The following is a 27,543-nucleotide window of genomic DNA, read 5'->3' as shown; positions in this document are numbered from 1 at the left end:
CGGGTCAGTGGGGCTAGGTGGAATAATAGTTTGGCACAGGCTAGAAGGGTTGAAGGGGCTGTTTCTGTGCTATATAGTTCTATGGTTCCAAACCATCACAAAATATTTCTATATATTTATTTTAAATTATGTCTTCGTGTATATATGTCATTATTATGTGGTGTGTGTGTGTGTGTGTGTGTGTGTGTGTGTGTGTGTGTGTGTGTGAGTGTGTGTGTGTGTGTGTGTGTGTGTGTGTGAGTGTGTGTGTGTGTGTGTGTGTGAGTGTGTGTGTGTGTGTGTGTGTGAGTGTGTGTGTGTGTGTGTTTGTGTGTGTGTGTGTGTGTGTGTTTGTGTGTGTGTGTGTTTGTGTGTGTGTGTGTGTGTGTGTGTGTGTGCGTGTGTGTGTGTTTGTGTGTGTGTGTGTGTGAGTGTGTGTGTGTGTGTGTGTGTGTGTGTGTGTGTGTGTGTGTGTGTGTGTGTGTGTGTGTGCGTGTGTGTGTGCGCGCGCGCACGCAGTAGTCTAGAGAAATCTGATTTTGCCTGGTTGTATATATACAGTCAGATGATAATAAACTGGAACTTCAATGTTCTATCCCCTATGCTGTGTCATTCTAAACCACATGGGCCACCAGTGTTCAGTGCATTATTGTTTTATCCAAATAGCCTTCAAAGTTGGGCCCATTGTGTAGATGTTAGTCTCTTGCAGGGAAGATCCAGCTACAATGCAGAAAGAACAGGTGACCATTTCCAACACCTCTGTTCTTAACTCCAGGACTCTGTTCTCTTCCGGTTGGTTTCTGGTCTAATTCATTACCCTAGCCAGACGTCATTTCATTGTTTCACAGGATGAGAGTGTTGCAGGTGCTGCTTTCTCTTAACTCCAGGGACCCCAGTTTGATTTCCAAGTTTGAGAAAATCTACACAAAACACTGCCGACAGAGAGCTGTTGCAATCATCAAGGATCCACACCACCCAGAATATGCCACATTATAGATGCCACATTCATACCAGTAGATTCACAAATAATCACAACCCCTCAACTATCAAACTTCTATCAGAGACTCATTTAAAGACTCTTATTTTACACATTGTTATTACTGATCAATTTTCTGTATTATCCAGTTTGTTTACATTTCTTTCTTTTGTACATGCATCTTTCTTCTTGAGTACAGTTTACAGTTACCGATAAGTCGAAATTCTTCCTGGTTTGCAAAATCTCAGGGTTGTATGCGATGTCACATGTGTACTTTGAGAATAAATCTGAACTTTGATTCTGGCATCCAATGCTGTCAGTGGAAGTTTGCTCCTTCTCCCCATGTCCCCGTGTGGGTTCCCACCGGGGCACCCCAGTTTCCTTCTGCACCCCAAAAATGTGCTTATTGGTAGTTTAATTGGACAAGGTATACTACTCTTAGTGTAGGCAAGTGGCAGCTGAATTTGGAGCAAGCTGCTGGAAATCTGAGAGAAAATAGTGCACAGGGAAGCATGTTGGGTCATAGCACAGATGGAACAGGCCCAATGGCCTGCCTCAATGTTATACTGCAGATACTACTGGCAAGACCAGCTTTGGCCATCTTTAAACTGATTGGCACAGTCAATTCAAAAGCACAGACAGGCTAGATAGGGTAAAGATGGCAGATTTCTTTCCCTGAAGAACAAGTGAAACTGATATTTATAGGACAATCCAGTCATTTCATGGTCATCAATACTTACGCTAACCAATTTTTATTTAATTTCTTGAAGTTAAGCTGCCCTGCATTTATATTCTGATTCTCTCATCTCCTGACCTCTGAATACTAGTTGAAGACCCCATACTTATAACTCCTTTCCATGCTCTATGGTTCCATGCTAAAAAGCTTCCTGAATGTCCCTATATACCATATCTCCTAGTGGCTGTACCTGTCACATCTCTTATCAGTAAATGCAGTTCCATGGTAGTTGCCGATCCTCCTGTACTATTCTTTTAGCTGTTCAGAAGCAAGGTCATCAAGGGGAATCTTTAATTGTTCAGAAACAAGGTCACCAAGAGTCAAAGCTCGTTGGAAGATGCCCAGTCTCATATTCGATGCCCTCCTACATCTAAGTTGTCAGTCAACTTTCCCCACCTGGGCTTTCTAGTGCAGGACGGTCATTTAGAAGGAGTACCCGACAGATGAAACTCAGTGAGTGGCTTTGTGGCGAAGGTTCAATGTGGAAGAATAAAACACTGGAAGCAAACATTGGCAATTTTATAAGCCATAACGGCACATCATTTATGCATCAGTGGTCACACACTACTAATATTAATATCTTACCAGCCTTTCATTAATTGTGCTAATTAACACTGATAAAATGCACCGTTAGCACATCACTGACACCCTAAATATCAAGAGCATTACCTTCATCAATAACGAGACATCCCTGTAGAAAATATCAATACTTGCAACATCAGAACCAATAATATGCAATCAACACCAATACCACTTTTTAAATCTTAATTGGACACATTAATGTTAACAATGCCCCATTTAACACCATAATGCAGCAGTAAAGCATTAATAGCTTATCTTTGACACGAATGATGGGAGATTGACCATGTGCTGCAATTATCATTAGGAGGATATTGGTTTTTGTCAATATATAAGCTGATCCATTTTCATGGGTAAATCAATCACTGGAGAGTAAATTTTGCAAATACTATTGTTCCTGTCCATAATCTTTATTATCAAGAGTCACATCAAACCTTCTCAATATCAATAGTGTTCAATATAAACTTTTACCTTCCACTCTTTAGATCTGCCTATATTATCGGTGCCTAATCAAAGCTTAGGCATTCATTTAGACTCTGTTAATTAAATATATGAAGGAGGATAATTAAGACTCTATACGAAATTGCATTATTACATTTAATACTGTCATTTTATTTTCGAGCTCTAAAACTAGGATTAAACATTACAAGAGAAAACTGCTTTCACAGCAGTTTCACATTAAAACCTCGTTTTGAGAGCCCATTCTGCTCTTAATGCCATTTTTTTCAATCAAATGAACAATTGAATGTAGTTTGGAAGAATCGTTCCACAAGCTAACGATGGTAATTGGATATTGAGCTGCAGTATCATATTCAAAACTGGATGCGGTGCAAATGGGACGGTTGTTACTTGTCGAGTAATTCAGACTAACAACTTCAGAGACCTGAGTTCAGATCATAAAGAGAGTGTTTGTTGCATTTAAATTTAGTTAATAACCTGAGAGTAAAAAATCTCTGGCTACTGATGGTGACCACAAAATGCCAGGACTGATCAAAGTTCAAAATTCAGATTAATTGTCAGAGTGGAGTCAAACATGAAAGTCTGCTGACACTGTGGTCCATAGTAAAAACGCACAGAAAAGCTTGAGGAACTCAGCCAGTCTCGCAGCGTCCATAGGCGGTAAAGATATAAAACTGACATTTCGGGCCTGAGCTCTTCTTCAAGGTAAATATATCTTTACTGCCTATGGATGCCGCAGGACCGGCTAAGTCCCTCCAGCATTTTGTGTGTGTAGATAGATGACATCACATATACAACCCTGAGATTCTTTTCCTGCGGGCCAGGCAGAATTTCTACTTATGGGTAGTGCAAAAAAAAACTGTACTTAAGAAAATATACATATATAAAAGAGAGAAAAGGAGAAAAAGAAGGAAGTGGAAACTAACTAGGCAATACAGAAAATAAATATTCAATAATAAATAATGTGCAAAATAAAAGTCCTTAATTGAGCCTCTGATTGGGTCTGTTGTCATCCCTGGGAGCAAGCCTGCTGTCATTACCAAACCGGCCTCCAAGCAATTTTGCACTTGGTTCTCTACTGCATGTAACCCATCCCCTTAAAGAGTTTCAACCCGAAACGTCAACCACTCTTTGTCTCCTATGGATGCTGCTTGACCTGATGAGTTCCTCCAGCATTGTGCATTTACCTACACATCCCAGCGTCTGCAGCCTCCTATGTGTCTCCAAGTAAATCCCACTGTTTTCCTTCAGAGACAGATAAGGATGAGCAATCACTGTGGCTCATGCCATTGACACCCAGATTCGGGAAAAAAAACAAAGTGACCTCACCTTTGATGTAGTACGAGGAAAGAAAAAAAATCACTTCTGTTGGAACCTTCTACCTTTGAGTTCGAATCAGAATTAGAATTTATGGTCATAAACACATCATGAAAATAATTGTTTTGTGGCAGCATTACAAGTACAGATATTGCTGTAAATTACATTTAATAAATATGTTAGTGTAAAAGAAGAGAAGGTGCGGCATTGTCCGTGATTCATTGTCCTTTCTTAAGACACCACTTCTTGTCTAAGTCCTTAATAGAGAGAAGACTGATGCCCATGATTGCCTTGGCCAAGTTTACTACTCGCTGTAGTCTTTTCCTGTCCTGTGCATTGGCACCTCCACACCAGACAGTGAGGCATCCAGTCAGAATGCTCTCTATGGTACACATATAGAAATTTGCAAGAGTCTTTGGTGACATAACAAATCTCCTTAAACTCCTCATCAAGTAAAGCTGCTGGTGAGCTTTCTATGCGACGGCATCAACGTGGAGGACCCAGGACAGAGCCTCGGAAATGTTGACGTCCAGGAATTTGAAACCCTTAATCCTTTCCAGTGATGACCTCTCGATGGGGACTGGTTCGTGCTCACCTGATTTCCCCCTCCTGAAGTCCACAGTCGGTTCCTTAGTTTTGCTAAGGTTGAGTGCAAGCTTGTTGGTGTGACACCACTCAATTAGCTGATCTATCTCATTCCTGTGGGCTTCCTCATTGCCGTCTGTGATTCCACTGATGACCGTGGTGTCATCAGCAGATTTGTAGATGGCATTTGAATTGTGCGTCACCACACAGTCATGGGTGTAGAGTTAGTTCATCAGTGAGGTACCATTGCACCACTGAACTATTTTTGAAATGTTATTGCTGTTCTAATGAGGAACTACAAGTTGTGGATGGAATGCTCCCACAAGCAGTAATGAAATATTAACAAGGTCGGTGATAGATATTGACCTGGATAATGGGGATATATCTCATGAAGGTATTTCATAACAATTTGAGAGGGCAGATGGACTTTCATCCAATGTCCCATACCAGGGACAATGAGTCCAACAGCACAGGCCCCTACGCACTAGTCTAGAGCATCAGTCCACGATTTCCTGACCCATTTCTCCATAGGAATTTGGACCCAAAAACAAGTGACTCAAGAGGTGAGTGCTGCTAAGGAACAACCAACTCCGCAGAGTTCCAGAGAACAAAATACCCACAACAAACCAACTCCGCCACTGTTCATAAAATGTCTTGCAGCAAGGATAAGAGGTGACTTCATAGAGGTGTCTAAGACTATGAGGAGCTCAGACAAGGTGGACAGACAGCACGTTTTTCCTGGACCAACAACAGCATGTACTAGAGATCATCTGTTAAGGGTGAGTGGAGGAAAGTTTTAGGGGACACATCAGAGATAGGTTTTTACACAGAGTGGTGGGTGCCTGGAATGGATTGCCTGGAGCAGTGGTGGAGGCTGGTAGAATAGGGGCTTTTAAAATAGAGTCACATCCTGTTTAAAGACCTGTCTACAGCATCTTTCAGCTGCTCCCATTGGGAAGAGATAGAGCACATCAGCTAAGGAACAGCTAGTTCCCACAGGCAATGAGAACACTGAACGACCAAAAGAACTGCTCACACTGACCATCGGGACCCTCAAGCCCCTTTTCCACTGGCACCCCAGTTAATTGGCTGTGCAGTGTCTCGGGATAGGAAGCCTTTTGTGCCGTTTCCACTGGACCACCCTTAACTAGGACACTAATTGCTTTTCCACTGAACACACTCATCCCCAGGGATCGGAGTGTTCTACCTTCAACCGGAAATAGGTGACTTTCTGGTTTCCTTTTTACACTGGTTTTATCAGTACGCTGACATCAGCAAATGTTGGGGATACAAGGAGGGATAGAGGTGGTTAATCCCCAGTGTGAAATGACATCATTTGATGCTGGCATTCGGACTTTACTCAACTGGCCTCAGTTCAGCAGCAAGTGTCAGACAACAGTTGGACCTACTATATTAACAATGGCCCGGACTAAGTACAAAGAGATGAGTTCAATTCTCAGCATGAAAGTTGTAATTCAAATAGAAAAGAATACAACAGGAATTTTAAATAAAAACAGTTAATTCAGATGGGTTAAAAGCACTGGATTGTCATTAAGAAAGCATCCAGTTCACTTAGGAAACAAAGGGAGAGAAACAGAGGGGGAGAAACAGAGGGGGAGGAACAGAAGGGGAGTGATAGGCTCTATCAATAACCACAGAGTGACAGGCTGCAGGAACAATAGGCTTTAATGCACACAAGACTTTGACTGGCCCGGATCCAGGTACAGGACTGCAGGAAAGGGGGAGGTAACGTGACCTTTATGGCCAGGGCAAAAGGGGAAGAGATTTAAGGGATGAGTCATTAGTGGGTGGGCCAGCCTCATATATACAGTAACTGGTAGGGGCTATACAGTGGAGGAAAACATATCAGTACAGGGAGAACAGAGGGGAAGAAACAGGGATAGAAAGAGGGGGAGAAACAAAGGGGAAGAAATGGGGGAAACAGGGGGGTGAAATCAGATAGGGAAGAACAGAGGAGAGAAACAATGGGGGAGAAACAATGGGAGAGAAATGGGAGAGAAATGGGGAGAAACGGGGGAGAAACAGTGGGGGAGAAACAATGGGAGAGAAACAAGGGGGTGAAAACAGAGGGGAGAAACAATGGGAAAGAAACAATGGGAGAGAAACAGGGGGAGAAACAGAGGAAGAAACAGGGGGAAGAAACAGTGGGGGAGAAACAATGGGAGAGAAATGGGGTGAAAACAGAGAGGGAGAAATGGGGAAAATGGAGGGAAGAAATGGGGGATATAAACTGGGGAGAAACAGGGGAAGAAACAGAGGGGGAGAAACAGTGGGAGAGAAACGGGGGGGTGAAAACAGGTGGGGAGAAATGGAGGGGGGAGAAACAGAGAGGGAGAATCAGTGGAACGATGTCTGCTCTCCGGTCTGGATATAGAGATTTCAAGCTGAACAACAATGAAACAGGCACTATGGCCCAGCTCATCCATGCTGACCATGATTCCTATCTACATTCATACCAGTTGCCTGAATTAGAACCATATCCCTCCATTCCTTTCCGATCAAAATACCTGTTTAAATGTCTTTCAACATTTGTAATTGTATCTTACTCTAGATGTAACTCCAGGCCCACAGTGATGTGGTTGACTCAAGCAAGCCCCTTAGTTTGAGTTTATTTTGATCAAAGACATGAAATCATTTCATTGTGCTCTCCCTTGCTGGCAGCTTTCTCCAATAATCTATGTGGATAAAGTTTCAGAACACTTGCATTTGACAGCTAACGTTTGATCGTTTGGGGGCCAGAACTCAGCAGATGACGTAAGGACATTTGGAAGTCTACTGCACTAAGATTGCACAAATAAAAGGCTCAACATTACAACAGAGCTTGCATCCAAAAGTTGATGTGAGTAACTCTGTGGCTTTATGGAAATTGATGCACAGTACACCTCATGGCATTACTGACCAAAACCCCGGAGACTAGGCAGAATGCAACTCTCCATCCTGCTGGATAAAGAAACCACAGAGACATAAATAGCCAAGGACACATGCTAGATTAACAGTCAAACCTGAAGGACACTTTGAGGAATTGTAAAAAGCAAGCTCTCTGATTATATACTGTGACAAACAGAGAGAGAGAGAGAGAGAGAGAGAGAGGATTCAAGACAATCTCTGAGAGAGTGCAACATCAGCAATGAAAACAACCCATTTCAGAGAGAGATAATGGGGAAAGAGGAAAAGGGCAGGGTAGGGAGAAAGAGAGGAAGGAGAGAGATAGAAAGAGTGGGAAAAGGAAGAGAGAAGGGTAAGGAAAGAGAGAAAATGCAAAAGAGAAAGAGCAAGAAAATTACAATCTAACCACAAAATTCCACAGTTTCTATGTTGAAGTCCAGACAAACAGAGAAAATAGAATAAGAAGCAAGAGGTTGGTGATGGAGGGGAGGGTTGGTTGTCTTTGTTAATGGGGTGACTAACTTTGGTCATTAACTAAGTCCACACAGGAGGCCAATATTCAGTCAGGCAAATATCTCCCCCCACACAATGAAACTGAGTTTTGACTGTGTCAGAAACTTCAGTAAACTGCGAAGCAAGGGGAAATTGTTGAAGGATTAGAAGGGAGCCGAGAAAACAATATTTTACCCAATGAGTGGTGGATATTTTGAGGTATTTCCCTTTTGTAAACCACATTGGTTTTAATCCCATTGGGCAGCGCATTCCATCAAACTATGTTGAAAACTCCACCTCATGCCACCTGTCCGTCCTCAAATCTTCATCCTTCCATCTCATGAACCCCCTTCTCCCAATGTGCTTGATCACAACCCATTTCTCTTTTCTCTTCCTTTATCAGAGGGTAACCCTCATTTAATCTCTCACAAGGTTGTACAGGATCATTGTGTTCTTCCTCCGGTTAACATGTGCCAGCAAGAGAGTATGTGGGCTCTTGAGTTTTATACCGATGAGGAATCGAGGCTGTGTTACATTCCTCACCTGTGTCTGTCTTGTTTTCATTTATAGAATTGGAGATATGTTACAGCACTATTTGGTCCATTAATTCAATCCCAGATCTATGTGGGGCCATCCTGTCAGACCCAGTCATTGAGACAAACGGCACAGAAACAGGGCCTTCAGCCCAAATCATCCATGCCATCCAAGCTGCCCATTAAACCCTGTACCATTTGGACCAGGATTAGCCACAGGTGCAGAATTAGGCCATTTGGTCCATCAAGTCAATTCCACCATTCATGACATGGCTGATGTATTTTTCCTCTCAATCCCATTCTCCTGCCTTCTCCCCATAACTCAAGAGGTATATGACAATAAGACATAGGAGCATAAGCAGGCTGTTTGGTCCATTGAATCAGCTCCAACATTCCATCATAAGTTGATCCATTCCCCCACTCAGCCCCATTCCCCTGCCTTCTCCCCATAACCTTTGATATCTTGATTATTCAGAATCCTATCAATCTCTTCCTTTAATACATGTAACAACATGGCCTCCACAGGCGTCTGCGGCAACAAATTCCAGAAGTTCATCACTTTCTGGCTGAAGAAGTCCCTTCGTGTCTCTGTTTTAAATGGATACCCTTCAATCCTGAAGTTGTGCCTAGACATCCTTACAATGGGAAACAACTTTGCCACATCTAGACCATAAGACCATAAGCCATTCCATCAGAAGATATCAATCTCTTCCTTAAATTCACCCAACGATTTAGCCTCCTCAGCCACCCGTGATAGAAAAGTCCAGAGATTCACCACTCTCTGGCTAAAGAAATTCCTTCATATTTCTGTTTTAAATGGGTGCCCTTCAATCCTGCTTCTATGAATTCCCCCCTCAATCTTCTGAACTCCAAGAAGTACAGTCCAAGAGCCATCATTGTGGATGGTAGGCCCTGAATTCTGCTGCAATTTTCTATGTTCTATCCAGTCTTTAGTATTGCAACATGTACAAAGATGGCCTATTAGACCAAACTGGGCTTAAATAGGGCTCCAAGAATTATTGAGGATTCTTTTCATCCACTACACAGTATCTTTGACTGACAACAACCAAGAAGAAGGTACAGGAGCATCAAAATCAGAAGACCTTAAGACATAGGAGCAGAAATAGGCTATTCAGCCCATCGAACTGCCAAGATGGAATAGCTTCTTTCTGCAGGCTGTGAGATTGATGAACTGTATGCTGTAACCAAGTAAATCATCCCAAAATATTTTATGTTTTCAAATTATATCTTTTTATGTATATATGTGATAATTATGTGCTATGTATTTTGTGTGTGTGTGTGTGTGTGTGTGTGTGTGTGTGCGCACAGACCATGGACTAGAGAAGCACTGTTTCTTCCGCTTGAATATGTATGGGCAGATCATAATAAACTTGATCTTGAACTTGAGTTCCTTCCACACAGAAAAACATCCCCAGTTTCTCATGTCTAACCTTGGAGCTGAGAGTGCACATCTCAGAAAGAGCTCTGATAAATCTCTGCACTCTCTCAAGATCCTTGCTGAAAAGTAGTGAGTGAAATTGGACAAAATATTCCAGTTGTGTCCTTGGGCAGGTTCAACATGACTTCCCTGTTGTTCGAATTTCTGCTTCCATTTTTGTATCCCAGGATCTTGCATGCTTTATTCACCACTTACTTGATGAGCTCTGCCACTCTCAGATGTACATCCTTCTCCCTCCATTCATGTCCACTCTTTAAAACTTTCTTATTTTGTCCCCATTGTCTTTCTACCAAGGTTTACATCTCTCTATATTAAATTTCATCTGCCTGTTTAACCAACCGATCCCAAGCCATTTATTTATGTCCTCTCTGTTTTTACTGGATTTTCAGGTTTTTAATTGAGAACAGCGCTATGCAGACATTCAAGTTTTCTGACAAATAAATGAGATGAAATTTCCAAACTCAGTGCCTCATGGTTTGAATGTAGTTTGCTCAAGAGGTGAGGGTCACCTCCAGATGGTCACTGCTTGGTCAACCCTGGATAAATTCTGGATCGATCCTCACCTCCAGTGCTGTCTGGGTGGAGTTTGCGTATTCCTCCTGTGAATGTGTGGGTTCCCCCCCCGAGTGCTCTGGCTTCCTCTCTCTTTACACATCCCACAGACTTGCTGGTTGGCAGGGTTAATTAGCTACTGTAAATGATCCATCAGGTGGTCAGGCAATTGAAGGGCTTGTGAAAACGGCTTGTCAGGAATAAAAACGGGAAATGCAAGTAACATTCAGCCAAGTGTCTGTGGAGAGAGAAACAGTTAAAGTTTCAGGTCTAGGATCCTTTAACAGAATGTGGAAGAGAGGATGGAAGTTACTTTCATGTAGCAGAGAAGGTGGGAATGGATGGGTAGAACAAAGGGAATATCTCTGATAGGGTGAGACCATGTGACCTTATGTGGCAGTAAAGGAGCAAATAAAATCAACTTAAGCTTCTTTATCTGTGTAATGTGCTACTAATGGTAATCTATGGGATATACCCAGCAGGCCAGACTATATACTATAAAAGAAAGCTTGATCCAAAAAAATGCAAGGCAGGTATATACAGGAAGAGAGAGTGAGTTACCTAGAGCAGGAGAATTCAACATTTAGTACCGCAATCCACAAGATGCATGGGCGGAAGATGAAGTGTTGCTTCTCAAGCTTGCATTGGTCCTCATTGTAACAGTGGGAGTGAGAGTGACCAATAAGAGTGGGAATGGGCAGGAGAATTAAAGTGTCTTAGGGTCCGACCCGTGCAGGTGTTCCATAAAGCAGTTGCCCATTCCCCAATGGGTGATTCCAGTTCCTGGAAGCTCTGCTATTGCACAACTTCCTAACATATCCAACCAGCGTTTACTGGCATTGCTCAGAATCTCTTCCTCTCTCTGTTCCCTTTACTTACACATTTATATTTCAACCCTTCCACCCACCAACTGATGCCCAAATGAGGGCACAAGAGTCCATAAGACCAGAAGAATTAGGAACAGAAATTCACCCCATCGTCTGGTCCACTATTTAATCATGAGCTGATCCATTTTCCCACTCAGCCCCATTGCCAAACCTTCTCCCCATAACTTGTGATGCCCCAGCTAATCAAGAATTTATCAATCTCTGCCTTAAATACACCCAATGACCTGGCCTCCACAACCGCCTGTGGCAACAAATTCCACAGATTCATCACCCTCTGGTTGAAGAAATTCCAATGCATCTCTGTTCTAAGCGGACTCCATCAATCCTGAAGTTGTGCCCTTTTGTCTTAGACTCTCCCACTAGGGGAAACAACCTTTCTACATCTATTCTGTCCACACTTTTCAACATTCAAAATGCTTCAATGAGATCCCTCCTCATTTTCCTAAATTCCAACGAGTACAGGCCAAGAGCTGTCAAAGGCTCCTCAAATGATAACCCTTTCATTCCCGAAATCATCCTAGTGCACCTCATCTGAACGCTCTCCAATGTCAGCACATCCTTTCTTAAATGAGGAGCCCTAAACTGCACACAATTCTCCAAGTGAGGTCTCACCAGTGCCTTATAAAATCTCAAGTCAGAAGACTATTCCCATGGCATCTGCCAGCTCAACTCCAATGTGCCTACTAGCCCTAATGCTCAATTGTCTTGTGAAGTCGACTTTGATTCAGGTTGTCATCCCAACAGCCAAGGCCCGATGTCCTGATTGAGCAGAGGTTCAGTAAGATAAATCCAGCAGGGCAGTGGGCTTCTCAGACAGTGGATGAACTCAAGGCCCAGCTGATCCACTGCTCAAGATGGCAATGGAGAGAGTTGGAAACTCACCCCATGGTGCCACCTAGTGGCCAGAGGCTGCAACTGAATAGGGAAACTGCAACCTTGAAATGTTGTGCAATGCAGGTACTTCCCAACTTACGACCGTAATTGGGACCGAAGCATCAGTCGTATCTCAGAATGGACATAAGTCGGAATTTTGTCCATGCGCATGGAGTGCCGAGTCTTATAGCAAGATTTTTAATCAAATGAGCGTGTAAGAGCCAAAATGTACATACTTACTTTGTTAGTCGGTGTCCTGAGGTCCGTAGGCTGGGCACGGCCATCTTGATTCCTGCGCGCATGCACGAGTCTTCGGTTGACGCAGGTTTGCGTATTAGAATTTGGTTGGCACATGCACGAGAGTTAAGCGCCCTGACGATATTGAATTTGCGCCCTTAACTCTTGTGCATGTGCCAACCGAACTCGAAAACACGAACCCACCATGTGTGTGCCAACCAAAGACTCGCGCATGCACACAGGAATCAAGATGGCCGCGCCCAGCCTACGTAACCCAGAATGCCGACTAACAAAGTAAGTAGCACATTTTGGCTCTTAAATGCCCTGTATCCCTCTTCTAATTTGTCAAATACAAGATAAACCGCATAAATTATTATTTTTTCTTATATATAGTTTTTAAATTCTGTTGTATGTGCTGATGCACGTAAGTCGCATTGGTTACAAGTTGGGAAGTACCTGTACACAGATGTGCTGGAGAATCTCAGCAGGTCACACAGCATCCATAGGAATTAAAGGTATATAACTATCATTTTGGCCTGAGCCCTTCATCAAGGTATGAGCAGGAAGCAGGAGGCCCCTGAATAAAAAAGGTTGGGGGGAGGAGGGAAGAAGATTCAAGATTCAATTTATTGCCATGTAATAAAGACAGTGCAATGTTACATGGAATTTGTTTTTGTCTGCAGTAAGGCAGACAGGTTCGCCATCATCAGAAATTGCCTAAAGTGCCCCTTGCAGTCAGAGAAAGAGAAGTAAAAGAAAGTCCCCTCATAGTTACCGAGTGTCCGTGGATTCAGCTCCAGCTCTTCCGCAGCACCCACAGCTGCACACTCAGTTGAAACCATCAGCAGCCCACGCTGAGGGGAGGAGCACAGGCCAACAGGCAAGAGGTCATAGGTGGATATGGGTGGGAGGGCAGAAGAGAAAAAAGCTGAGGTAATGGGGGAAGGGGTAGCTCTCTAAATGAACAAGGAAGGGGGTGGGGAGCTAGAGGAAAGGAAACAGATGGGTGTGAATTTCTAGGCTACCTCCCTGAACGTTGGGCATGTCACTGAAGGCCGTGCAATGTTGCACTGACAACCAGGAGTTGGTCAAAATAGTCAATGTCAAGTAACCAGTATCCCTCTCTGTGCATGTGACTATTCACATATTCCCGATGTGGGCTTCACCAACAAGGCCAGTATTTATTGCCCATCCCTAATTGCCCCTGAGGAGGTGGTGATGTGGGTCCTTTTGGGCACTGCACTGTGGGACGGGGAGTTCCAGTGTTCTCAGTGATGAAGAATTGGTGATACGTTCCTAAGTCAGGATGCTGCGGGACTTGGAGGGAAATCTGTGGGTAATGCTTCAATGAACCTGCTGCCCTTCTCTTTCTCAGTGCAGAGGTTACAGTCTCGCAAGGAGCTATCGGACTAGTTGGAACAAGTAACCAACTGCATTGTGTAGATGGTACACTCTGCAGTCACATCATTGCTGGTGTTTCTCGATTTACCAACAGTTGATAATATAATGCCGTTGATTCTTTGGCTGCATGGTCAACTGGCAATCTATTTCAAACGAGGGGACATTATTTCAAGATAAAGGGTTGGTCCATTTAAAATAGAGATATGTAGAAATTTCCTCTTGCAGTGGGTGGTGAATCTTTGGAATTCTTTGCCCGCAGAGGTGTGGAGGCTGGAACATTAGAAGTGGAGGAATGTAAATGTTTGAAAGATCAGTGGAGTGAAGACTGGGGATCTAGCACAGAGAAGGAGTCGAGGCTTCGGGATAGATCAGCCAAGAGTAAATCAAATGGTGGCCCTCTTCTCGTGTGTGCAGTAGTTCTCCCTCTAACATACTCCCCACATCCAGCAATGTTCCCGCTGAAAATAGCCCAGAGCCCTTTTTGGTTTATAAATGATTAAATTAGGCATAGAGCACAGCTACAGACCCTTCCAGCCCATGAACCTGTACCCCTCAAATACACCAATCCAGCTGCAGTCCACGGACATTTTGAAGGGTGAAAGGAAACTGGAACGCCCAGAGAAAATCCATGCAGACAAGGGAGAACATACAAACTCCTTACAGTCGGCACCGGATTCAAACCGGGGTTGCAGGCACTGTCACAGCTTTGCTCTAACCACTATGTTAATAGAACTGCTCATTTCATTCCATTCTTCAGAATGTCTTCCAGGAATGTATCCCCTGTCCCTCAAGGAACATTATTCAGACAGCAAGCATCAGGAGGAGATAGCAGTAAGTGAACTTCGGAACATAACATCCCGTGAGCTGTTTCTCAACCAACCATCAAAAAGGGCACATCCAATGTATTATGGGTTGGATTCTGAATACTGGGTTTATTTAGGAAGCCTTGCAATTTTATTGCATGATTTTATGAAAAAACAACCCAGAGGTAAGTCAGTGCATCTAAATTCGAGGAGAATGGGTAAGAATTTAGAGACCAAGGGTTCTGATACCGTGACTTCCATTCATTTTGTTCAACTTGTCCCCTTCCATAGAACTATAGAACTTTACACCACAGAAAACAGCCCCTTCTGCCCTTCTAGTCTGTGCCGAATTATTTTTCTGCCTAGTCCCACACTGACCTGCACCCAGTCCATAGCCCTCCATACCTCTCCCATTCATGTATCTGTCCAAATTCTTCTGAAACTGAGCCCGCATTCACCACTTCAGCTGGCAGCTTGTTGCACACTTCCACCACTCTCTGTGAAGAAGTTCCCCCTAAACTTTTCCCCTTTCACCCTTAACCCGTGTCATCTGGTTTGTATCTCACCTAACCCCAGCTTACTTGCATTTACCCTATCTACACCCCTCATAACTTTGAACACCTCTATCAAATCGCCCCTCATTTTTCTACGCTCCAGGGAATAAAGTCCTAATCTGTTTAATCTTTCACTGTAACTCAGTTCCAATAGACAATAGACAATAGACAATAGGAGCTGGAGTAGGCCCTTCAGCACCACCATTTTACAGATCATTTTTGGAGTGTGGACTGGTCAAAAAGAAGATTTGAAACCGGTGAATGCAAATTATACATTCCACCTGAAGGAAAATAAAATTCCAATCAACAGATCCTTAAAATATCATTGTTGACATGTGATCAGATTAGCTCGGAAATATTCAGCACCGTTAAGAGACAATCGGCCTTCTTTCATTTCCCTGATGTAATAATTGCTGTGGGAGAAGTTCAAACTCACCACCAGTGACCTTGACCTTCTGAAGTGGTCACTCAGAGGATCCACGGCAGCCCTTGCCCGACCATGTGGCCTGGCCCTCTGCCATCTTTCCAAACGTGCTGCTCAATTTTTGCGAGTGGTTAGACCCCACCAACACAGAGGTGGCAAGGCCCCAGGATTAAAGTTCCCGTCCTCCATTGTCTGTGCCCCAAACTGAGTAAAGGCACTTCCTGGGATCAATTTCAATCCCTTAATGTCTAGTTTCTTCAAGATGTTGGACAGAAGGGATGGAGCCCTACCCATTCTCCTCGAATTTAGACACGGTACAATTAGCAGAGCAGCTCAATGCTATTACAGTGGCAGCGACCCTGGCTCCAATCTGGTGCCGTCAGTCAGGACTTTGTAGTGAATTTTCCCTGGGTGCTCCGTTTTCTGCCCACCCTCCAAAAACATACAAGCTTGGTAGGTTAATTGGGTATAATTAAGTTTAAATGTCCAGAATTGGCTTCCACCATGTTTTTAATTTAGAATTTAACAGGCATCACGATTAATTACATCCCCTGTCCCAACCCTGGTGGAAATGTCCTTTAACTATTAGGGGAAGCACTGGCGAGAGGGGACGGCTAGGGGGCAGCAGTGTGCAGGTCTGATGTGGAGTGCCTTTACCTGGCACTTCTCTCACCTGATTTATTAAAGGCCTGAGGCACCACCTCTTTTATCTCATCTGGTGAAAAGGCACCAGATGCAAGGTGCCCCGGACACAGTGATTCCCTGCAAAAGATGGCATTTGTACAGCATGCTTTAATGGGGTGTAATCAGATCCAGTGAACCACGCAAGGATATCATGGGGTGTTAATGAACCGAGCAGACACACCCCATCAAGAAGGCGCTTGGATTTGCCGCCCTCTTGTTGACCAGGAAGGAGGAAGGTTGAATAAAATCAAAGGCCATGGTATCAGAACACCTCATCTCTAAGCATCTCGCCTGCACTGAGTTAGGTCTGAGTCGTCCTTCAGTAAAATCATGCAATAAAATTGCAAGGCTTCAGATCCACAGGGTACGAACAGACTGAAATACTGGAGGAACTCAGCCGGATTTGCATCGTCCAAAGGAGGTAAAAATATATTTCCAACACTTTAGGCCTGAGCCCTTCCTCAAGAAATCAGCTTCCTGTGTGTTGTAAATACCCAGGATGTTGGGTATAATGCTCCATCTACACGTCCTCCTCACCGTAGTAATCACTTCATACATTGTCGTCATTTACTGCTATTGCATCACACAGGAAGGAATTGCTTTGCAATAAACATTTTAATGATATTATAGAAAACAGTAAGTTTTCCCAATCATGTGCATGTCTTTCTCAGGACTTCAAGCTTTGAGGAGGGAAACAGTGTAATTGCAATCTTTCAACACCGATGCAGAAATAACAAAACAATTCTCCACTTGTTTACCAGGATGACTCCAGTAGCAATGCATTTTGAATGACAAGCAAAAGCTGGGCTTGCTTCATTAATGATTTAACATCTCTTGGGAGACCGCAGCTCTTTACCACCTTCTGATGGACCACTGCGGTTTATTCCCTTGCTAAGATTTCTCGACCTCTCCTCCTCGCAGGCTTCCAGTCACGTCTGAGTGGTCCAGATCCATGGCTTCCCCAGTTCCAGGAATTCCATGTGGGTCGAGGCTTCCTTACAAGTGGGCTGTCCGTCAGCTCGCATAGCTTCAGGGTTTTCAGTTCCTCACCCACCCCTGGAACAGCCACTGGGTAAGTCATTGGAAACCCCTGTGCAAATGACTTAGAGAAACTGAGCCCCGGGGAAAATCTAATTAGGCACCCTTTATTATTTGCAAAATGTGCTGTGACATTGAAGGAGCCCCATTCAGCTCACTGAGCTTTTCTAGCTTTCAGAATAACCCCATTCCCCCACTTCCTTCCCAGTAACCTAACCTCTCTCTTGTTTCAATCAACTGCGCCCAGATTCATTTACACACTAGGGATAATTTACAATGTTCAATTAACCAACCATAGAATGCTACAACAGAGAAACAGGCCCTTCAGCCCATCTAGTCTGTGCCAAACTAATATTCTGCCTAGTCCAACTCACCTGCACGTGGACCATCCATGTACCTGTGCAAATTTTTTTTAACTGTTAAAATCGAGCCTGCATTTACCAATTCAGCTGACAGCTCATTCCACACTCCCATTACTCTCTGAATGAAGAAATTCCCCTAATGTTCCCTTTAAACTTTTCCACTTTCACCCTTAACCCAAGTCCTCTAGTTTTTAATCTCACCTACCCCAGTGGATAAAAAGCCTGCTTGCATTTACCCATCATCATGTTGTACATCTCTGTCAAATCTCCCCTCATTCTTAAATGTCAAAATTGAGCCCGCATTTGCCAACTCATACATCTTTGGGATGTGGGGGGAAGTTGGAGTACTCAAGAGGAATCCCATACAGGGATGACGTGCAAGCTCCACACAGATAGCAATGCGGCCAGTTGTTAACATTTGTTTGATTGTGCATCTGTCAAATGCCTTCAGATGGCTTGCCAATGTTGGGTGCTACTTACACAATGAGCAGTCCTAAGAGAAATGGAGGGATGTGATGGAATGGCAGCAGGACGGGTCAAAGAGAGGACCACATTGTCTACTGCTGAGCCCATTTCTGCTTTAAGACCACATCCCAACAAAGATTAAGTGTTGAATGAAAGCGAGGTGAAACAGTAATTGCAGGAGTGGAGAAAAGCACATACACTGGAATGATTGACTGCCAAAGTTTATAATAGGATTAGGTTTCCGTTTGACATTGAGCCAAATCTAACAAGTAGCTATTAATGCTGCTCTCAAAATATTCAATAAAGAACTTTCAGTTGGAGGGCAAAGTAGTATTCACTGAGGACATCATGGAGAACCTACTACAGGGTACACCGTAAATACCAGTGATGATACACAGTACATACCCTATGGGGAACAGCAGTATTTATAGTGATAGCATACAGTATATATAGCAGCACAAATCTACAGTATATACAACAACATGGGGAATATTTATTTCATACAACAATGGGGAAATATAGTGCATACAACAGCATTGGAAGTGCACAAACCTGGGCCTCAGCACCCCCACCCCTGCAATTGAATTCTTGACTTTCTCATCAGAAGACCACAGTGAGTAGGAATTGGAAATGACTTCTCCTCACTATCAACACAGGCGCATCTCAAGGATGTGTGCTTAGCTCACTGCTCTATTCACTATACACCCGTGACTCGATGAGTGGTGTCACACCAACAATCTTGCATTCGATATTAGCAAAACCAAGGAGATGATTTTGGACTTTAGGAGGAAGTCAGGAGAACATGAACCAGTTCTTATCGAGGGCTTGGTAGTGGAGTAGGGGGGGGGGGGGTCAAGAACTTCAAATTCCTGGATGTCAACATCTCCGAGAATCTGTCCTGGAGCCTCCATGTTGATGCATTCAGAAGCAGGCTTGCCAGCGGCTATACTTTGTGAGGTGTTCTGCAGGGATTCGGTACATCACCGAAGACTCCCTAAAACTTCTACTGGTGTACCGTGGACACCATTCTGGCTACTTGCATCACTCTCTGATACAGAGGTGCCAACGTTCAAGACAAGAAAAAAACTCCAGAGGGTGGTTAACTTGGCCTGCGACATCATGGGCACCAGACCACTCCACTGAGGACATCTACAAGAAGTGGTGTCTTAAGAGAGTAATCTTGATCCTCAAAGACCCTCACTACCCAGGCTATGCCCTCTTCACTCTGCTACCATCAGGAAAAAGGTACAGGAGCCTAAAGACGAGCACCCAGCGGCACAAGGACAGCTTCTTCCCCGCTGCCAATTCTGAATGATCAATGAACCAAAGACACTGCCTCACTTTGACTTTTCATGCACTAATTTTATTTATTTTTGTAAGGTGACTTATATAAATGTTTGCAATATACGTTGCTGCCACAAAACAACAAATTTTGTGGCTTGTTCATGACAATAAATCCTGATTCTAATTCTCTCCATTGTAGTTTTTTTTTGACAACATATTGTCGGATATGCACTACTTACAATATACATAATATCACAGTGCACTTTAACAACAGTGTGATGAAATACAAGTTGAGTACCATTTATCTGAAATGCATGGAGCCAGAAGGGTTTTGGATTTTAGAACACCATTTAAAGAATGCACTCATTCACTCAGACCTAAAGCTATGTGCATTCACTTGACAATGCAATATTTACATACACACAAATTAACTGAAGTAGGCATATGTTGAAAAATCTACACTACTTACGTCTGCTACGTCCTGTTCTCCGATTGGAACTCTATGATGTATTACCTTACGGGACGAATAAAGTTTTGGATTTTTGATCATTTCGGATTTCATGTTTTCAGATAAGGGGTACTGTACCTGTAATATATACCACAGTGGAGACACACAGAATCTATCATAGAGGAGGGTATACAGTATATACTATGGTGATTATAGGGTCTCTACCAGACACTACATTGCATTAGGTACCCAAATGGGAGATATGCAGCATATGCCATAGTGTATAGACCAGAGAAATGATGCACAGTATCAATGGGGAGATACAGAATGACCACAACCAAGATATGCAACACATACCAGAGTGTGGTGTGGAGCCTTTTCCTCAGAAGAGGGCTTACAGCATTTACCAGAATCAAGAAGAAGAAAATGGATGCCATTAATGAGTTGATTCATCAGGGAGAGCCGAAATAGAAGGTGTGCCGTTAATGGCCTATTGCAGGCGTTAATGTACTGGAAGGGTGGTTTGGTAATTTGAGCGCCTTGAAACTCAGAAGGTTGCAGAAAGTAGCAAACCTAGCCAAATCCTTCACCGGCTCCAACCATCCAAATAGGCTTGTCTGGACGATCAAAACACCACTTTTCTTGCATTAACTGCAATCGTGAATATTTAAGATCTACTTTCATCTACACTTATTATCCCTTTCTGACTAATTTAATGATTTCATGTATATTGTTGCAGTTTTTTTTTACAACGTATCTCTTTGGCTGCAGCAAGTTAGAACTTGCGCATTGTACTTGTGTGTATGACAATAAACACATTCTCATTATTATTATCATATCAACAGGTAACCATGAAAATGCAAGATAAAAGTTTGTTCTGCATTGATTAAGAAAGAACCAAACTGATATCTCAAGGAAAATGATCCCTTACAGAACCACACACTGGCAAAATGACACCGTTGTCAGCAGACACACCAGTGCCATTTAGAGTTTAGAGAAAAGGTTTGACATATTTTTATGCATTAAAATCCCCTTAGTTGTAATTTTTTTTTAAAGTCATTGCTTCTTTACTCAGCACTGTGATAAGGTCCATTGGGAGGACTGAAGGTGATTGGAATATAACTGATTTTTTGTTGTCAAGGAGATACACAAAACCAAAGAGGAGGTTTGGTAAGTACAGGGGGGGCATGGTGGAACCTTCAGAAACAAAATGGGTTGGATGGAGCTGGACTTCCATTCAGTGCAGTTGGGGGTGGGGGGGATGGGGGGGGAGGTGTGCAGCTGGAAGATTCGTGGTAGCATCACTTATGGACTTGCACACAACCTAGAAATGTCATCCTTGGACTTCTCACCAGGTTTAGCTCTCGGATTTCATTACATATTAGAGGCAAAAATAGATTCCCAGAACGCCATAAATATAATTTTCATGGATGGAGGCTTTAAACATGAGAGAAATTCCAGGCTGGCCTCCTCTCTGAGTAACCCACAAACTTCGCACAATCTGGACCACAGCATTTCAATTTGCTGCCTCATTCCCTTACTGACACGTCTGCCCATGGTCTCATGCACTGCCAGACTGAGACCACTCACAAATTGGAGGAACGACACCTCATCTTCCGTCTGAACTCCCTCCAACCAAGTGCATTAACATGGATTTCTCCAGTTTCCATTAACACCACCACCCCTCCCACCCATCTCTTCCTTTCCCCATCCCCATGTCTCTTTTCCTCCAGCTCCCTTCCCCTTGTTTCTCTCTCTCCCCCTCTTTCCCTATCCCTCTGTCTCCTGTCCTCTAGCCCCCTCCTTCCCTCTCCATCTAAATCCTTTCCTCCAGCTGTGCATTTACAGAGCAACCCCCTCCCCTGATCAATTATTATCTTTCCTACCCATGTCCACCTATGGCCTCTTGGCTGATGGCCTGTGCTCCTCCCTCTGCCCCATTTTCTTACATTCCCTTGCCTTTATATTCAGGCACATGCCTGCCTTTTGCTCATTCCTTGACGGAGGGTTCAGGTCCAAAACATCAGTTATATATTTTTACCTCCTATGGACGTTGGGGGACCTGCTGAGTTTCTTCAGCACTTTTATGTATTAAAGAGTTATTCTGGACTGTTTTATGGAAGAGGCATTTGCACTTGGTAGTAAGTAGATACACAAGATCAATGAATTGCTCTGATTTAATTCTTTATTAAGGTAAGGTCGGGGACTGCTCTTGTGCTCCTCCCTTCTTTGCTTGTTCTGAGTCCCATCTCAGCCTAGAATCATCCATGATTAAAACAGAAACCGAAACGGATGCTCTGTAACAGCGTAAAATATAGGAGCAGAACTAGGTCATTCAGCCCATCGTGTCTGCTTCACTGTTTCACTTCCATTCTCCCACTCAGCCCAACTTCCCTGCCCTCTCCCCAAAACATTTGACTATTCAGATACCTATCAATCACTGCCATAAACACACCTAATGACTTGGCCTTCTCAGCTACCTGTGGTAGCAAATTCCAGAGGTTCACTACCCTCTGGCTAAAGAAATTCCTCTAAATGGGCACCCTTCAATCCTGAAGTTGCACTCTCTTGTCCTAGATTCCCCTGTGATGGGAAACAATGTTGTCACATCTACTCTGTCAGGCCTTTCAACATTCAAAATGCTTCTGTGAGGTCCCCTCTCATTCTTCTGAACTCCAAGGATTACAGTCCAAGAGCCATCAAACATAAGAGGGGATGTCATCCTGAAGTAAACTCCCAGCTACAAATATCTGGGCCAATGCTCCTTCTACGTGGGTTTGGGCAGTGGAGGTTGACAGGATATTCAACCAAGAAGGGCGTCTCATAGATTCCAAGTGCACAGCTCCCTAGCAGGAACACTCCAGGTTGGAATTATGCTCCAAAAAGCTGGACATATTTTCCCCTTCTTCAATAGGTGCTGAGGCCAGTTATGGGTGAGGGATCTGGTCAAAGGCTGGAGATGGGAGATTGGGCCATTTCAGTCTATGTATCACAACAGTCTCACATTGCTCCTACGTGCTTCCTGATGAATCCTATTTTAAGACCAGTTCTGATGAAGCGTTGTCCTGTTCCTCTCTCTGCAGGTGACCTACTGTGTACGCCCATCACCTTTCAGGGTTTTAGCCCTGTTGGCTACAGGAAAGGTTTCATTTCAAGTTCATTAGTTTATTATCATTTGACTACACCAGATGAAAGAGTGGTGCACACACATACACATACAATATGCAACACATAATAATCACATATACATCTAAAATAGATACAAAATATTTTGGAATAATTCACTTGGCTACAGGATACCATTCATCAATCTCACAGCCTGCGGGAAGAAGCTATTTTCCAGTCTGGCAGCCCTGATTTTAATGCTCCTGTACATCCTTCCTGAAGGTAATGGGCCAAAGATACTGTGGCCTGGATGGAAAGAGTCCTCAGTGATTCTTTGAGCCCTATTTAAGCAACATTCCTAGTAAATGTCTTCAATAGAGGAAAGGGAGACCTCTGATGATCCTCTGCATTGTCTTCTGGTCCAATGCCCACACGAGCTACCATAGCCACACAACATTTCTGTCAACACAGAACCCCAGCTGAGTTTCTTCTCACTCAATCTCAGCCACAGTGGTCACAAAAGGAGAGTCTTACCTGACAAAGAACGAGGCTGCTGCTGAGGTCCCACTTGAAGCCACGCTCGTCACATAGGTGCCCTGGGAGCTCGGGAAGCTGTAGACCGACGGCTTGTCTGAGTTGTAGCGGTTCAGGACGGCCTCGGTCAATCCTTCTCGGCAGTTCTCAGACATCAGCTGGGATATCTACAATGGAACAAAAGGCACGGGTTAAACCAGATCCTCCCGGAGACCATTCCAAATCAGTCAGGATTCCTGAGCAAATTTCAAACCGATTGAAGATCAGTAGAAACTTTCGGATCATTTTCAAGATGCCAGGCTTGTAAATTTGTCATCTTTTTCTGTTTTTATCCTCATTGCACAGTCAGAGTCATCATGAGATTGCAACATTTGTATGGACCATCAACCGCACATTTACACCAATCCTATTCTTTATTCTCCCCACTATCTCAGCAAATCTTCCCACATTCTACCTCTCCCTTACAAACGAGGAGCATTTTACAATAGCTAATTAACCTACCAAACCACAAGGCTTTGGATTGTGGGAAGAAACTGGGCCCTGCAGAGAAACCCACATTGTCACAGGGAGAATGTGCAAACTCCACCCAGACAGCACCAAAGGTTAAGATTGAAACCAGGCCACTGGAGCAGTGAGGCAATGGTTCTGCTAGCTGCACAACTATGCTGCCCTGGTTACGCCACAGAATTCCAACACTTGTGGTGAGAGGGAGGTGCCTGTTCTCTGCCTACAAGGTGCACGTTGTTCTGGACAGAGTGAGGCAGTTCCCTTGCTTGAGTAATTTCAGAAGTTTGCAAAAGTTTAGTATGAGATCGGAAACACTGGAAAATTTCTATAGATGTGTGGAGAAAAGTATGCGGGTCAGCTGCATCACGGCCTAGTTTGGGGGCGCGAATACCATCTGAGCATAAAGCCCTGCAAAAGATAGTGGACACAGCCCAGGGCATCACAGGCAAAACCCTCCCCACCATCAAGAACATCTTCAGGGAAAGCTGCCGTCAGAGAGCAGCAGTGATCACACCACTCAGCCCACTCTGTATTCGCTGCTACCATTAGGAAAGAGATATGTGTCACAAGATTCGCACCACCAGGTCCGGCCACAGCTGCTACCCCTCCACCATCCGACTCCTCAATAACAAACTCAATCACTGACTCATTTAAGGACTCTTAATTTTGCACTTTATTGATTTTTTTCTCTCGGCATTGCAGTCAGTTTGTTTACATTTCTTTAATTGTTTACATATGTTCATTGAGTACATTTTTTTTGCACAAGCAATAAGTTGTAATTCTGCCTCGCCTGAGGGAAAAAGAATCTCAGGGTTGTATGTCATGTATGTACTCTTAACAATAAACCTGAAATCCAATCTAAAAAAATCAATGGGTTTACACAGCAATTCTGAGACTCCTCTCCAATCACAGTCAAAACGTGAGTTTGAGCCTCGACATAAGATGAAACGGCATTGAGATAATACATGAAGGCAAAGTGGAGATACCATTTGATCAGCTGACTTTCTAGAATTTGAATTTGCTAGAATTTAAAATTTAGGCCTACAGCACAATAACAAGCCCTTCTGCCACCCAGATACCCCAATTACAACCCCTGAATGTTTTGAAGGGTGGGAGAAAACTGGAACATCAGGAGGAATCTCACTCAGACATTAGGAAAATGTACAAACTCTTTACAGACAGGACCAGGTTCGAACCCGGGTCACCGGCACTGTAACCGTGTTGCACTGACTGCTACGCTAACCGTGCCGCCCCTCGTTAAGCAATGAATATAATTGCTGGAGGAACATAATAGGTCTCGTAGCACATAGGAGAAAAGAGTAACCAACACTTCGGGCCTGAGCCTTTTGTCAGGGTAAGTTTGCTTCCTAAGGACCAATGGTTCTCAACCTTCCCTTCCTACCCACGTCCCACTTTAAGTCATCCCCATGCCATCGGTGCTCTGTGATTAGTAAGGGATGGCTTAAGATGGGACGTGGGTGGGAAGGGAAGGTTGAGAACCACTGCTCAAGACCCAATTGTTACTGAAATATTTTACGCGAGAAAAATTGTCATTGGCCCATTTCCTCTGAAGTTCTGAAACGGTGCACATATCAAGTCAATTAGGGATGATTAAAACAGTGGTTTTCAAACTCTTTCTTTCCACCCACATACCACTTTAGGCAATCCCTTACTAATCACAGAGCACCTATGGCATAGGGAATACTTAAAATGGTATGTGAGTGGAAAGAAAAAGGATGAGAACCACTGGCCTAGACATTGAGTGATGAGCTGAGTATCACCAGCACTTTTGTGTATGGCTCTACAATCACAGCATCTGCACACTCCCGTTTAACTGATTTGTTAAACCAAGGTACAACTATGGCACAGTGGCACAGATCAGCCAGTGGAGCTTGATGACGGGCTCCAGCCCAAAACGTTGGGGATGTAGCTTTACCTTTGCTACATAAAGGCACTGTTTGACCTGCTGAGTTTCACCACCATTTCTGTGACTTTTCATTCAGCCAGTGGAGCTGATGCCTCACAGCTCCTGTGACACAGGTTCGATCCTGACCTTCATGCTTCCTCCCCATGAACTTATTCTGGGTTCCTCCCACACCCCAAAGACTTGTGAGTTGATATGTTAACTGGGTGCTGTAAATTCCCTCGAGTGTGCAAGTCCATGTGGTGGGGGGAGGGGGGGGGAAATTGATACGGAAGTGGAGAGAATAAGAAAAAAATGGGCCACAAAATAGATGGCAGATGCTGGAATCTAGAATGAAAAACAAACTGCCGGAGAGTCTGGACTCAAGTGGGCCAAAGTCCCTATGGAATGACAATGGTTCTACCGCTCCTCAAAATTTAACCCTCAATTGATCTGGCTAAAAGAAAACCTGCAATTTCATGTAAATATTCCTCCAGCAATGAATATTTTCTCAATGTAACTCTTGGTAAAGACTAAACCAGTTTGAAGATGATGCATCCGTAGCTTGTGGTATGATTACGTGGCCCAGTGCTTATGTTAAGAGCTTGTGGCACCATTTAGGAGATCCACCCACCGGGTATGTTCCTCAGACATTCGAATCGGTCGGTGCAATGAGGAACTTGAGGGGGCCTTGATGTGTGTGAATGTCTGATCGCCGCTTTGAGAAGAGACACTCAGCAAGTTCCCCCAGGTCTGTTCGTATCACACCCTGTGTTTTAACCAGGTCAGATGGCTAACACCTGGATTACACTGCAGCTGAAGCCACCTGTGCATTGGCCAATCATAGAACATAGAGCACATTACAGGTACTTCAGCACACGATGTTGTGCAGACACATATATTTCTACCAAAAAAAAGAAACCCTCCCCAGCTTATAACCCTCTATTAATCTTTTATCCTTGTGTCTGTCTCTTAAATCCCCCTATTGTTCCAGCCTTCACTGCCCGTGCCCCCACCCCCACCCATCAATGCATTCCAGGCATTCACAACTCTATAAAAATAGTACCCCCGATGTCTCCTCTAAACCTTTCTCCCTTCACTTTGTACAAAATCTTCTGCTCATCTTATCATTTCCTAGTGAAAGGATTTCTCAATCTGTGCTATTTGCCGTGTGAGTGAAGATGCCCATCATTGCTCCCACGGTGGAGACAGAGAGAGGAGTCCTGTCCTGGAGGGAGGGGTGGGTTGGGGTTACACTAATTTGATACATCAATGGAGTAGAGAGTGAGTGTCCTAGCTAGCTGACCGAAGAAACCGCAATGGAGCATCCAGATCTCAGATTTCTTGTCAGATTACGTATATGACATCACATACAACCCTGAGATTCTTTTTCCTACAGGCCAGGCTGACTTACCACTTATTGGAGGCACAAAAAAAATGTACTCAACGTTCACATGTAA

At 43.8% G+C, this 27,543-nt stretch overlaps 1 protein-coding gene across 6 annotated transcripts in view; it reads right to left on the bottom strand.

The window, feature by feature from the left end:
* kif26ba (kinesin family member 26Ba) overlaps window positions 1–27,543 on the bottom strand; it is a 389,427-nt gene that overhangs the window by 222,489 nt on the left and 139,395 nt on the right. For all 6 annotated transcript variants that reach the window (XR_011355560.1, XR_011355561.1, XR_011355562.1 and 3 more), the window contains one exon: window positions 23,674–23,840. Coding sequence is in view for 2 of the 6 variants with exons in the window: in XM_069930858.1 (XP_069786959.1) it covers window positions 23,674–23,840 (167 nt within the window). In the remaining 4 variants the exon portion in view is untranslated. The remainder of the gene's footprint in view (window positions 1–23,673; window positions 23,841–27,543) is intronic.

The sequence above is a fragment of the Narcine bancroftii genome, chromosome 4 (genome assembly GCF_036971445.1).
Source record: "Narcine bancroftii isolate sNarBan1 chromosome 4, sNarBan1.hap1, whole genome shotgun sequence".
Taxonomy (NCBI): domain Eukaryota; kingdom Metazoa; phylum Chordata; class Chondrichthyes; order Torpediniformes; family Narcinidae; genus Narcine; species Narcine bancroftii.
Note: the sequence above shows the minus strand (reverse complement) of the source record. Positions and strands in the feature narration are given on the sequence as shown.